The sequence below is a fragment of the Coregonus clupeaformis genome, unplaced genomic scaffold, assembly GCF_020615455.1.
Source record: "Coregonus clupeaformis isolate EN_2021a unplaced genomic scaffold, ASM2061545v1 scaf0008, whole genome shotgun sequence".
Lineage (NCBI taxonomy): Eukaryota > Metazoa > Chordata > Actinopteri > Salmoniformes > Salmonidae > Coregonus > Coregonus clupeaformis.
Genome location: NW_025533463.1, coordinates 1,639,652 through 1,652,781, shown reverse-complemented (window position 1 = coordinate 1,652,781; position 13,130 = coordinate 1,639,652). Strand labels below are relative to the sequence as shown.

At 40.4% G+C, this 13,130-nt stretch overlaps 1 protein-coding gene across 4 annotated transcripts in view; it reads left to right on the top strand.

Annotated features, from left to right (window-relative positions):
- The first annotated feature begins 5,900 nt into the window (after window positions 1–5,900).
- LOC121534182 (ubiquitin-protein ligase E3A-like) overlaps window positions 5,901–13,130 on the top strand; it is a 65,963-nt gene continuing 58,733 nt past the window's right edge. For 2 of the 4 annotated variants that reach the window (XM_045212347.1, XM_045212345.1), the window contains exons 1-2: window positions 6,978–7,067; window positions 7,227–7,270. Coding sequence is in view for 2 of the 4 variants with exons in the window: in XM_045212345.1 (XP_045068280.1) it covers window positions 7,269–7,270 (2 nt within the window). In the remaining 2 variants the exon portion in view is untranslated. Of the gene's footprint in view, window positions 6,230–6,977; window positions 7,068–7,226; window positions 7,271–13,130 lie in introns of those variants that run through there. The other 2 variants (XM_045212344.1, XM_045212346.1) reach the window with 2 other exon arrangements.

The window sequence follows — 13,130 nt, the reverse complement described above, 5'->3', positions numbered from 1 at the left end:
GCGTTTGCAACGCCAGGGTTGTGGGTTCGATTCCCACGGGGGGGCCAATATGAAAAAAATAAAAATAATTATAATAATCATGTATGCACTCACTAACTGTAAGTCGCTCTGGATAAGAGCGTCTGCTAAATGACTAAAATGTAAAAAATGAATGCTATGGCATATATAATTAGATGGATAGGATCGCTCTGGCACATTAGCAGTCTGTCGGTGTGACCGATGAGGTCATAGGTCCAAAATAGGGGAGGGTTGTCTAACTCTTTTATTTGCTTTGGGGAGGGTTGTGTGTTTGTTTTATTGGCCACAGGGGAGGGCAGTGTGGTGTTTTATTGGGCACAGGGGAGGGCAGTGTGGTGTTTTATTGGTCACAGGGGAGGATAGTGTGGTGTTTTATTGGTCACAGGGGAGGATAGTGTGGTGTTTTATTGGGCACAGGGGAGGGCAGTGTGGTGTTTTATTGGGCACAGGGGAGGGCAGTGTGGTGTTTTATTGGGCACAGGGGAGAGTAGTGTGGTGTTTTATTGGGCACAGGGGAGGGTAGTGTGGTGTTTTATTGGGCACAGGGGAGGGCAGTGTGGTGTTTTATTGGGCACAGGGGAGGGCAGTGCATTTTTTCACTGGTTTACATTCGCTCTTTTGCAGGTTTTACGATATAATTTCTTCCATTCTGGCCACATGTCCTCATCTGCTTGCATTTGCCTCCCCTATATCAAGGTGTGTTCACTGAATTAACCCTTTGCTATGTTGATCAAGGACTGTTTACACACACCCAAAAGATAATAGAGAATAACATCCAAGGATCCTTGTCACTCCACTGTCACTCACTCCACTGTCACTCACTCCACTGTCACTCACTCACTGTCACTCACTCCACTGTCACTCACTCCACTGTCACTCACTCCACTGTCACTCACTCCACTGTCACTCCACTGTCACTCACTCCACTGTCACTCACTCCACTGTCACTCACTCCACTCTCACTCACTCCACTGTCACTCACTCCACTGTCACTCACTCCACTGTCACTCACTCCACTGTCACTCACTCCACTGTCACTCCCCAAGGACTTTTACACAATACCATCATATACATCACCAGTCAAAAGTTTGGACCTTTTATCAATTAATTTCATGCAAGTCATTTTACATGACTGGAGACTTCGGCCTAATCTTTTTTAATACCGCAGAAATGATCGAAATGACAGGCTATTTTGACTGACAAACTGAGAATCTGAGATCAATAAAAACGACCTTGTTTTGAATCCATCAATAGCCCAGGCCTAGGTGTGTGGAGACGCACGTATTGCAGGCTACAATATGAGGAGGACATTATAGTCTTAAAAATGCTTTCCGGTTTCACTCACCTCACCCAATTATGTGCAGCTCACTCACCGGTGATGGCCGACGCGTTCGTGTCAAAAGCCTAACTCTAAATAGTTGATCAAATATTTTGGTAGCCTACAGCATACGGACTAGAGTCTTTTCAGCAGGAGCCATTTGCTTTCCAGCCTGTGTGTATCCCCCTGTTGTGTTTGGCCTGTTACCGACTGGAAGCTAATTGATCCTCTGTGGCTAAATTACAGGGTTTAGCCTCAATCCCAGCCCTCATTATTCAGTGCTTCAGCACATTGTTATGTATATGCCGTCTTAAAAGGGGTCATCCAGACTAATGCAGAGTAACAGAGGATCTGATAAATATAGCTGTCCTCCCTTACTGAAAGGTCAATGGTAGCATATTTCAACATGCATTTTAAATAGGAGAGGAGGAGGAGGAGGAGGAGGTGGGTTGGTGAAAGGGGAAAATGACTTGCGGTTTATCTTTCGTCATGCTGTTCTACAGCAGTAATCGTCATAGCCTGATGGATTCCCCTCCAAACTCCCTCAACACTCCCCTCCAAACTCCCTCAACACTCCCCTCCAAACTCCCTCAACACTCCCCTCCAAACTCCCTCAACACTCCCCTCCAAACTCCCTCAACACTCCCCTCCCAACTCCCTCAACACTCCCCTCCCAACTCCCTCAACACTCCCCTCCCAACTCCCTCAACACTCCCCTCCAAACTCCCTCAACACTCCCCTCCAAACTCCCTCAACACTCCCCTCCAAACTCCCTCAACACTCCCCTCCAAACTCCTCAACACTCCCTCCAAACTCCCTCAACACTCCCTCCAAACTCCCTCAACACTCCCTCCCAACTCCCTCAACACTCCTCCCAACTCCCTCAACACTCCCTCCAAACTCCCTCAACACTCCCCTCCAAACTCCCTCAACACTCCCTCCAAACTCCCTCAACACTCCCTCCAAACTCCCCTCAACACTCCTCCCAACTCCCTCAACACTCCCCTCCAAACTCCCTCAACACTCCCTCCAAACTCCCTCAACACTCCCCTCCCAACTCCTCAACACTCCTCCAAACTCCCCTCAACACTCCTCCAAACTCCCTCAACACTCCCCTCCAAACTCCCTCAACACTCCCCTCCAAACTCCCTCAACACTCCCCTCCAAACTCCCTCAACACTCCCCTCCCAACTCCCTCAACACTCCCCTCCCAACTCCCTCAACACTCCCCTCCCAACTCCCTCAACACTCCCCTCCAAACTCCCTCAACACTCCCCTCCAAACTCCCTCAACACTCCCCTCCAAACTCCCTCAACACTCCCCTCCAAACTCCCTCAACACTCCCCTCCCAACTCCCTCAACACTCCCCTCAACACTCCCCTCCAAACTCCCTCAACACTCCCCTCCAAACTCCCTCAACACTCCCCTCCCAACTCCCTCAACACTCCCCTCAACACTCCCTCCAAACTCCCTCAACACTCCCTCCAAACTCCCTCAACCTCCCTCCAAACTCCCCTCAACACTCCCCTCCAAACTCCCTCAACACTCCCCTCCAAACTCCCTCAACACTCCCCTCCAAACTCCCTCAACACTCCCCTCCAAACTCCCTCAACACTCCCCTCCCAACTCCTTGTGTTTTCCTCTATTTGACCATAGCCTCTGAAGTCCAAAATGGCTGTCTCCAATGTAAGAAAACGAATGAGTATTTCCTTTTCATTGCTATTGGCATGGTGAAGCTATTCTAATTCTAATGAATATTAGCTCATATTGATAAGATTTACAGAATACGTTTAACCATCTTCACCATGAAATTGCTGATAGAAAATCAGGATTGTATTGCTTTGGCTATATTCAACTGTCTTCCATAAACCTGTAACAGACTTACAAAAAGGTAAATGCGATCTCAGCCCTTTGTGCCTGGGGTTTTAACAGCTGCCTATTTTCATGAGATCATCCTGATTCCTCAAAGTGTCAGCTGTAAACCATCCTCTCCTCTCATATCATAGACCATCCTGACACCCTCTGTTGTTCAGCTGTAAACCACCCTCTACTATCATAGATCATCCTGACACCCTCTGTTGTTCAGCTGTAACCCATCCTCTCCTCTCATATCATAGATCATCCTACACCCTCTGTTGTTCAGCTGTAAACCATCCTCTCCTCTGCTATCATAGATCATCCTGACACCCTCTGTTGTTCAGCTGTAAACCACCCTCTACTATCATAGATCATCCTGACACCCTCTGTTGTTCAGCTGTAAACCATCCTCTCCTCTGCTATCATAGACCGTCCTGACACCCTCTGTTGTTCAGCTGTAAACCATCCTCTCCTCTCATATCATTGATCATCCTACACCCTCTGTTGTTCAGCTGTAAACCATCCTCTCCTCTGCTATCATAGATCATCCTGACACCCTCTGTTGTTCAGCTGTAAGCCACCCTCTCCTCTCATATCATAGACCATCCTAACACCCTCTGTTGTTCAGCTGTAAGCCACCCTCTCCTCTCATATCATAGATCATCCTGACACCCTCTGTTGTTCAGCTGTAAGCCACCCTCTCCTCTCATATCATAGATCATCCTGACACACTCTGTTGTTCAGCTGTAAGCCATCCTCTCCTCTCATATCATAGATCATCCTGACACACTCTGTTGTTCAGCTGTAAACCATCCTCTCCTCTCATATCATAGATCATCCTGACACCCTCTGTTGTTCAGCTGTAAGCCACCCTCTCCTCTCATATCATAGATCATCCTGACACCCTCTGTTGTTCAGCTGTAAGCCACCCTCTCCTCTCATATCATAGATCATCCTGACACACTCTGTTGTTCAGCTGTAAGCCATCCTCTCCTATTAAATGATGGTATTGGAGTCCCATTTTCTGGGATCATTTATTTTAAACATGGGACATCCACTTTACATGTTGCGTTTATATATTTGTTCAGTGTACAATCGGTATGAAGTACACTCCCTTCTAGATGTGCAGTGTGGTACCACCTCAAGGCTTACTATAAAAGCAGGTGACAGCTCGCCTTATTTGGCAATGGTCTTGGTAAGTGGAGTGTGCCAGACAGTTTATTAGGTACATCACCCTGTTTACGAAAATGGTTCGCTCCTACAGACAGTGAGTCACGTGGCCGTGGCTTGCTATATAAAGCAGGCAGACCGGCATCGAGGCATTCAGTTACTGTTCGATTGAAGGTTAGAATGGGCAAAAGGAGTGACCTAATCGACTTTGAGTGTGGGTGGTATGATCGTCGGTGCCAGGCGCGCCGGATCCAGTATCTCAGAAACGGCCAAACCTCCTTTAAGTTTTTATCTACGATGCCTTGTTGGGAAAAGTGGTCAAGGTAGCCGATTTGTGTCAAAAGACACAACGTTTACTCATTGTCTCATGCATAGAATGTTCTCCCCCATTGTTATAATTTGAAAGTTCTGAAAGTTCCATGGCAGTTAATTCAACAGTGGGAAGTTAACTAAATTAGTTGATGTGGTTACTAAAACAGCTGTACCTGGTGACTGGTGGTAGATATTTCTGTTCTTATTTCCAGATTTGAATAGCACAGAAGTCGACCAAGATGTCATACCCTGTACGTTTCTGTCTAGGTGTGTGTTCGTAAATGTACTCTGGAGTGCACTCAGAGTGTTCTCTGGGCACTCGTAAATTCGGAGCGTTGTCAGATTGTCCGTTAGTAAATTCTGTGCGTTTCGCCGTTTGGCTGAGGAGTAAGGTTGATCCGAGCGTTCGGACATCACAACGCCAGTCAAACACCCAAACTAACTGGCTAAAGTAGGCTAGCTTGCTAGCTAGCTACTTCCAGACACAAATGAGAGAACAGCTCACTCTGACCATTTTACTCGCCCTAACAGAGTAGATAGTCAGAGCGAATTTACCAATGCATCCTAAAGTGCTGGGAAAGTGGTCAAAACGGCAGTTGTTTGAAAAAAATTAAGACAAAGTTGCGGTTACTAAAACAGCTGTATCATTAGATCTGTACAATATATTTATTTTCCGAATAGCAGAGAAGTAGACGAAGATGTCATACCCTCTAACGTTTTTTTGTGTAAGTGTTTGGCAAAGTGGTCAAAGTAGCTGATTTGTGTCAAAAGTTGCATTGTCGCATTTACAGTAAATTGGAACGTTGGAAGTGACGATGTCACAATGGGGCGCTTTAGAATGTTGAGAAAAAAGTCCCATTAAAGTGAATGAAGACGTACAACAAGAAAGACAAAACAAATGTAGAGTTTAAAAAGTATTAATCATATAAAAGAAGTTGTATGAAAGCACACTATTTTTTTGGCTTTGCAAGTCCCACCTCATTGAAGTTGTCTGCTTTCCATTCACCTATTTACCGCATCTATTGACTGCATTGTTTGAACAGAATCTTGACAGTTAATTTAAAACATTAATGGAATCATTCTTCTAAAACTGTCTGGCTAGCTAGCTGACAAACATAAAAAGGTCAGATACATTCTTAAAATTCATTATTTTACACTATCTTATCACAGCACTGGCAAATTCTGGTTGACCACCTCCCTGACCAATATGGCTGACATGTATCCGTCATAACAAGTTTCAAGGCCATTCTAGTATTGTAATTTTGAAATTCTCTGTTTGGGATGTTTTTGGATTACCATGCGCTGCATGCCGGGATACATCTCCGTGTTGACACAAAATGGTCGAGTATGTTCTGTGACCCGGGAGTTTAGCAGGCCTAAAACCAAACTTTTATCGTATTATTCGACACGCAGAACATCCATTCAAATAGTATATACCGAAGATAGTGTTATAGCAAGGACATTGATACAGCATGAGAGCAAGACTGGCGAAGGAAAGCTGATTTGGCCACAGACAGAAAGTCCGACCCTGCATGACTCGGATACCACTCACAGGTCGGTAGTATACAATATCTATCTATCTATCTCTATCTATCAATCTCTCTATCTATCTCTCTCTATCTATCTATCTATCTATCTATCTGTCTATCTGTCTATCTGTCTGTCTGTCTGTCTGTCTGTCTATCTATCTGTCTGTCTGTCTGTCTGTCTGTCTGTCTGTCTGTCTGTCTGTCTGTCTGTCTGTCTCTATCGCTCTATCTATCTCTATATCTATCTAACGCTAGCTAGCTAACACCGGGGGATATTATTGGACTGCAATCTTGTCACGAGGTGGTGATTGCGTGAACAGCATGTCTAATATTCATACCCTCAGTATCCACCCTCCTGTTGTTGACGTCTCCAGTTTGACATAATATGAGGGTTCACTCAGCTTGAACTAGAATCATCTAGCGTCTTCTCCGCTCGCTGCCCGGTGCTGCCGCTGTGGCGACAGAGATGGAAATAAACGTCTGTCTGACCAGCTCGTGTTTGTCAACATTGCAACAGTGTTGCAACATGACATCAATGTAGCCAGGGGTGTAATCATTACGCCCGTTCCGTTGCAAAACGTTTGCAACAGAAACCGTTTACTCCAAATGGAAAACGCAAACGAGAATTTCTATTGGACAAATTCAGGTACGTCCCTCCCGGGATCGTTCCGTTTGGTTCTTCGACGGTTTCCGTAATGAATACAACCCCGACTGATTCCGAAATATAATAATAATGTAGCAACAGTTGTAACAAGTTTGTTGACCTCAGGGTGCTGTGGAATATTATCTACCAGGCAGTACGAGACATATTCTGAGTGACTAAGCAAGACTTACTATGTCGAAGAGAAGCAAGTGAATATGAGGTAGTTGATGTTTTTATATCTGTCTTTTCCGGTCAGTTGTTACTCTGAAACAGAGTTGGCCTTCTTACGGACGTTATTTTGACAGTACTTCAGAAGCCTAATATTAAGATGATCCTCAAAGGTTAGTTCTCTAACTTCCTCCCGTCTTGTCTGTTTCAGGACACAGTTACCTACACCATAGAGGACACTAAACCAAGCCGAATGTAAGTGGCAGGTACAGGCATGTTACCACCACTAATACCCATGCCCCCATATTCCCATGACACACCTCATTTGGCACACAATTAATATCCTATTCCTATTTGGACTGAACAAGTAGTGCAAGATATCATCATTCTGATATGATGTCATTCTGATATGACACTTTGATGTCAGGATAGATATCATTATTCTGGTATGATATGACACTGTGATGTAAGGATAGATATCACTATTCTGGTATGATATGACACTTTGATGTAAGGATAGATATCATTATTCTGGTATGATAAGACACTTTGATGTAAGGATAGATATCATTATTCTGGTATGATATGACACTTTGATGTAAGGATAGATATCATTATTCTGGTATGATAAGACACTTTGATGTAAGGATAGATATCATTATTGTGGTATGATATGACACTGTGATGTAAGGATAGATATCATTATTGTGGTATGATATGACACTGTGATGTAAGGATAGATATCACTATTCTGGTATGATATGACACTTTGATGTAAGGATAGATATCATTATTCTGGTATGATATGACACTTTGATGTAAGGATAGATATCATTATTCTGGTATGATATGACACTTTGATGTAAGGATAGATATCATTATTGTGGTATGATATGACACTGATGTAAGGATAGATATCATTATTGTGGTATGATATGACACTGTGATGTAAGCATAGATATCATTATTGTGGTATGATATGACACTGTGATGTAAGGATAGATATCATTATTGGGGTATGATATGACACTGTGATGTAAGGATAGATATCATTATTCTGGTATGATATGACACTGTGATGTAAGGATAGATATCATTATTGGGGTATGATATGACACTGTGATGTAAGGATAGATATAATTATTGGGGTATGATATGACACTGTGATGTAAGGATAGATATCATTATTCTGGTATGATATGACACTGTGATGTAAGGATAGATATCATTATTCTGGTATGATATGACACTGTGATGTAAGGATAGATATCATTATTCTGGTATGATATGACACTGTGATGTAAGGATAGATATCATTATTCTGGTATGATATGACACTTTGATGTAAGGATAGATATCATTATTGTGGTATGATATGACACTGTGATGTAAGGATAGATATCATTATTGGGGTATGATATGACACTGTGATGTAAGGATAGATATCATTATTCTGGTATGATATGACACTTTGATGTAAGGATAGATATCATTATTGGGGTATGATATGACACTGTGATGTAAGGATAGATATCATTATCGGGGTATGATATGACACTGTGATGTAAGGATAGATATCATTATTGTGGTATGATATGACACTGTGATGTAAGGATAGATATCATTATCGGGGTATGATGTGACACTGTGATGTAAGGATAGATATCATTATTCTGGTATGATATGACATTGATGTAAGGATAGATATCATTATTGTGGTATGATATGACACTGTGATGTAAGGATATATTTCATTATTCTGGTATGATATGACACTGTGATGTAAGGATAGATATCATTATTCTGGTATGATATGACACTGTGATGTAAGGATAGATATCATTATCGGGGTATGATATGACACTGTGATGTAAGGATAGATATCATTATTGGGGTATGATATGACACTGTGATGTAAGGATAGATATCATTATTGGGGTATGATGTGACACTGTGATGTAAGGATAGATATCATTATTCTGGTATGATATGACACTGTGATGTAAGGATAGATATCATTATTGGGGTATGATATGTCACTGTGATGTAAGGATAGATATCATTATTGGGGTATGATATGACACTGTGATGTAAGGATGGATATCATTATCGGGGTATGATATGACACTGTGATGTAAGGATAGATATCATTATTCTGGTATGATATGACACTGTGATGTAAGGATAGATATCATTATTGGGGTATGATGTGACACTGTGATGTAAGGATAGATATCATTATTGGGGTATGATATGACACTGTGATGTAAGGATAGATATCATTATTGGGGTATGATATGACACTGTGATGTAAGGATAGATATCATTATCGGGGTATGATATGACACTGTGATGTAAGGATAGATATCATTATTCTGGTATGATATGACACTGTGATGTAAGGATAGATATCATTATTCTGGTATGATATGACACTGTGATGTAAGGATAGATATCATTATTGGGGTATGATATGACACTGTGATGTAAGGATAGATATCATTATTCTGGTATGATATGACACTGTGATGTAAGGATAGATATCATTATTGGGGTATGATATGACACTGTGATGTAAGGATAGATATCATTATCGGGGTATGATATGACACTGTGATGTAAGGATAGATATCATTATTCTGGTATGATATGACACTGTGATGTAAGGATAGATATAATTATTCTGGTATGATATGACACTGATGTAAGGATAGATATCATTATTGGGGTATGATATGACACTGTGATGTAAGGATAGATATCATTATTGGGGTATGATATGACACTGTGATGTAAGGATAGATATCATTATCGGGGTATGATATGACACTGTGATGTAAGGATAGATATCATTATCGGGGTATGATATGACACTGTGATGTAAGGATAGATATCATTATCGGGGTATGATATGACACTGTGATGTAAGGATAGATATCATTATCCGGGGTATGATATGACACTGTGATGTAAGGATAGATATCATTATCGGGGTATGATATGACACTGTGATGTAAGGATAGATATCATTATCGGGGTATGATGTGACACTGTGATGTAAGGATAGATATCATTATTGGGGTATGATATGACACTGTGATGTAAGGATAGATATCATTATTGGGGTATGATATGACACTGTGATGTAAGGATAGATATCATTATCGGGTATGATATGACACTGTGATGTAAGGATAGATATCATTATTCTGGTATGATATGACACTGTGATGTAAGGATAGATATCATTATTCGGGGTATGATATGACACTGTGATGTAAGGATAGATATCATTATTGGGGTATGATATGACACTGTGATGTAAGGATAGATATCATTATTCTGGTATGATATGACACTGTGATGTAAGGATAGATATCATTATTGGGGTATGATATGACACTGTGATGTAAGGATAGATATCATTATCGGGGTATGATATGACACTGTGATGTAAGGATAGATATCATTATTCTGGTATGATATGACACTGTGATGTAAGGATAGATATAATTATTCTGGTATGATATGACACTGTGATGTAAGGATAGATATCATTATTGGGGTATGATATGACACTGTGATGTAAGGATAGATATCATTATTGGGGTATGATATGACACTGTGATGTAAGGATAGATATCATTATTGGGGTATGATATGACACTGTGATGTAAGGATAGATATCATTATCGGGGTATGATATGACACTGTGATGTAAGGATAGATATCATTATCGGGGTATGATATGACACTGTGATGTAAGATAGATATCATTATCCGGGTATGATATGACACTGTGATGTAAGGATAGATATCTTTATCGGGGTATGATATGACACTGTGATGTAAGGATAGATATCATTATCGGGGTATGATATGACACTGTGATGTAAGGATAGATATCATTATCGGGGTATGATATGACACTGTGATGTAAGGATAGATATCATTATCGGGTTATGACACTGTGATGTAAGGATAGATATCATTATCCGGGTATGATATGACACTGTGATGTAAGGATAGATATCATTATCGGGGTATGATATGACACTGTGATGTAAGGATAGATATCATTATCGGGGTATGATATGACACTGTGATGTAAGGATAGATATCATTATTGGGGTATGATATGACACTGTGATGTAAGGATAGATATCATTATTGGGGTATGATATGACACTGTGATGTAAGGATAGATATCATTATCGGGGTATGATATGACACTGTGATGTAAGGATAGATATCATTATTCTGGTATGATATGACACTGTGATGTAAGGATAGATATCATTATTCTGGTATGATATGACACTGTGATGTAAGGATAGATATCATTATTGGGGTATGATATGACACTGTGATGTAAGGATAGATATCATTATTCTGGTATGATATGACACTGTGATGTAAGGATAGATATCATTATTGGGGTATGATATGACACTGTGATGTAAGGATAGATATCATTATCGGGGTATGATATGACACTGTGATGTAAGGATAGATATCATTATTCTGGTATGATATGACACTGTGATGTAAGGATAGATATAATTATTCTGGTATGATATGACACTGTGATGTAAGGATAGATATCGTTATTGGGGTATGATATGACACTGTGATGTAAGGATAGATATCATTATTGGGGTATGATATGACACTGTGATGTAAGGATAGATATCATTATTGGGGTATGATATGACACTGTGATGTAAGGATAGATATCATTATCGGGGTATGATATGACACTGTGATGTAAGGATAGATATCATTATCGGGGTATGATATGACACTGTGATGTAAGGATAGATATCATTATCCGGGTATGATATGACACTGTGATGTAAGGATAGATATCATTATCGGGGTATGATATGACACTGTGATGTAAGGATAGATATCATTATCGGGGTATGATATGACACTGTGATGTAAGGATAGATATCATTATCGGGGTATGATATGACACTGTGATGTAAGGATAGATATCATTATCGGGGTATGACACTGTGATGTAAGGATAGATATCATTATCCGGGTATGATATGACACTGTGATGTAAGGATAGATATCATTATCGGGGTATGATATGACACTATGATATAAGGATAGATATCATTATCGGGGTATGATATAATAATAAAATAATATGCCATTTAGCAGACGCTTTTATCCAAAGCGACTTACAGTCATGCGTGCATACATTTTTTTTGTGTATGGGTGGTCCCGGGGATCGAACCCACTACCTTGGCGTTACAAGCGCCGTGCTCTACCAGCTGAGCTACAGAGGACCATTATTGTGGTATGATATGACACTGTGATGTAAGGATAGATATCATTATCGGGGTATGATGTGATGTAAGGATAGATATCATTATCGGGGTATGATATGGCACTGTGATGTAAGGATAGATATCATTATCGGGGTATGATATGACACTGTGATGTAAGGATAGATATCATTATCGGGTATGATGTGATGTAAGGATAGATATCATTATCGGGGTATGATATGACACTGTGATGTAAGGATAGATATCATTATTCTGGTATGATACTGTGATGTAAGGATAGATATCATTATCCGGGTATGATATGACACTGTGATGTAAGGATAGATATCATTATTCTGGTATGACACTGTGATGTAAGGATAGATATCATTATTGGGGTATGATATGTCACTGTGATGTAAGGATAGATATCATTATTGTGGTATGATGTGACACTGTGATGTAAGGATAGATATCATTATTCTGGTATGATATGACACTGTGATATAAGGATAGATATCATTATTCTGGTATGATATGACACTGTGATGTAAGGATAGATATCATTATTCTGGTATGATGTGACACTGTGATGTAAGGATAGATATCATTATTGGGGTATGATATGACACTGTGATGTAAGGATAGATATCATTATTGGGGTATGATATGACACTGTGATGTAAGGATAGATATCATTATTGGGGTATGATGTGACACTGTGATGTAAGGATAGATATCATTATTGGGGTATGATATGACACTGTGATGTAAGGATAGATATCATTATTCTGGTATGATATGACACTGTGATGTAAGGATAGATATCA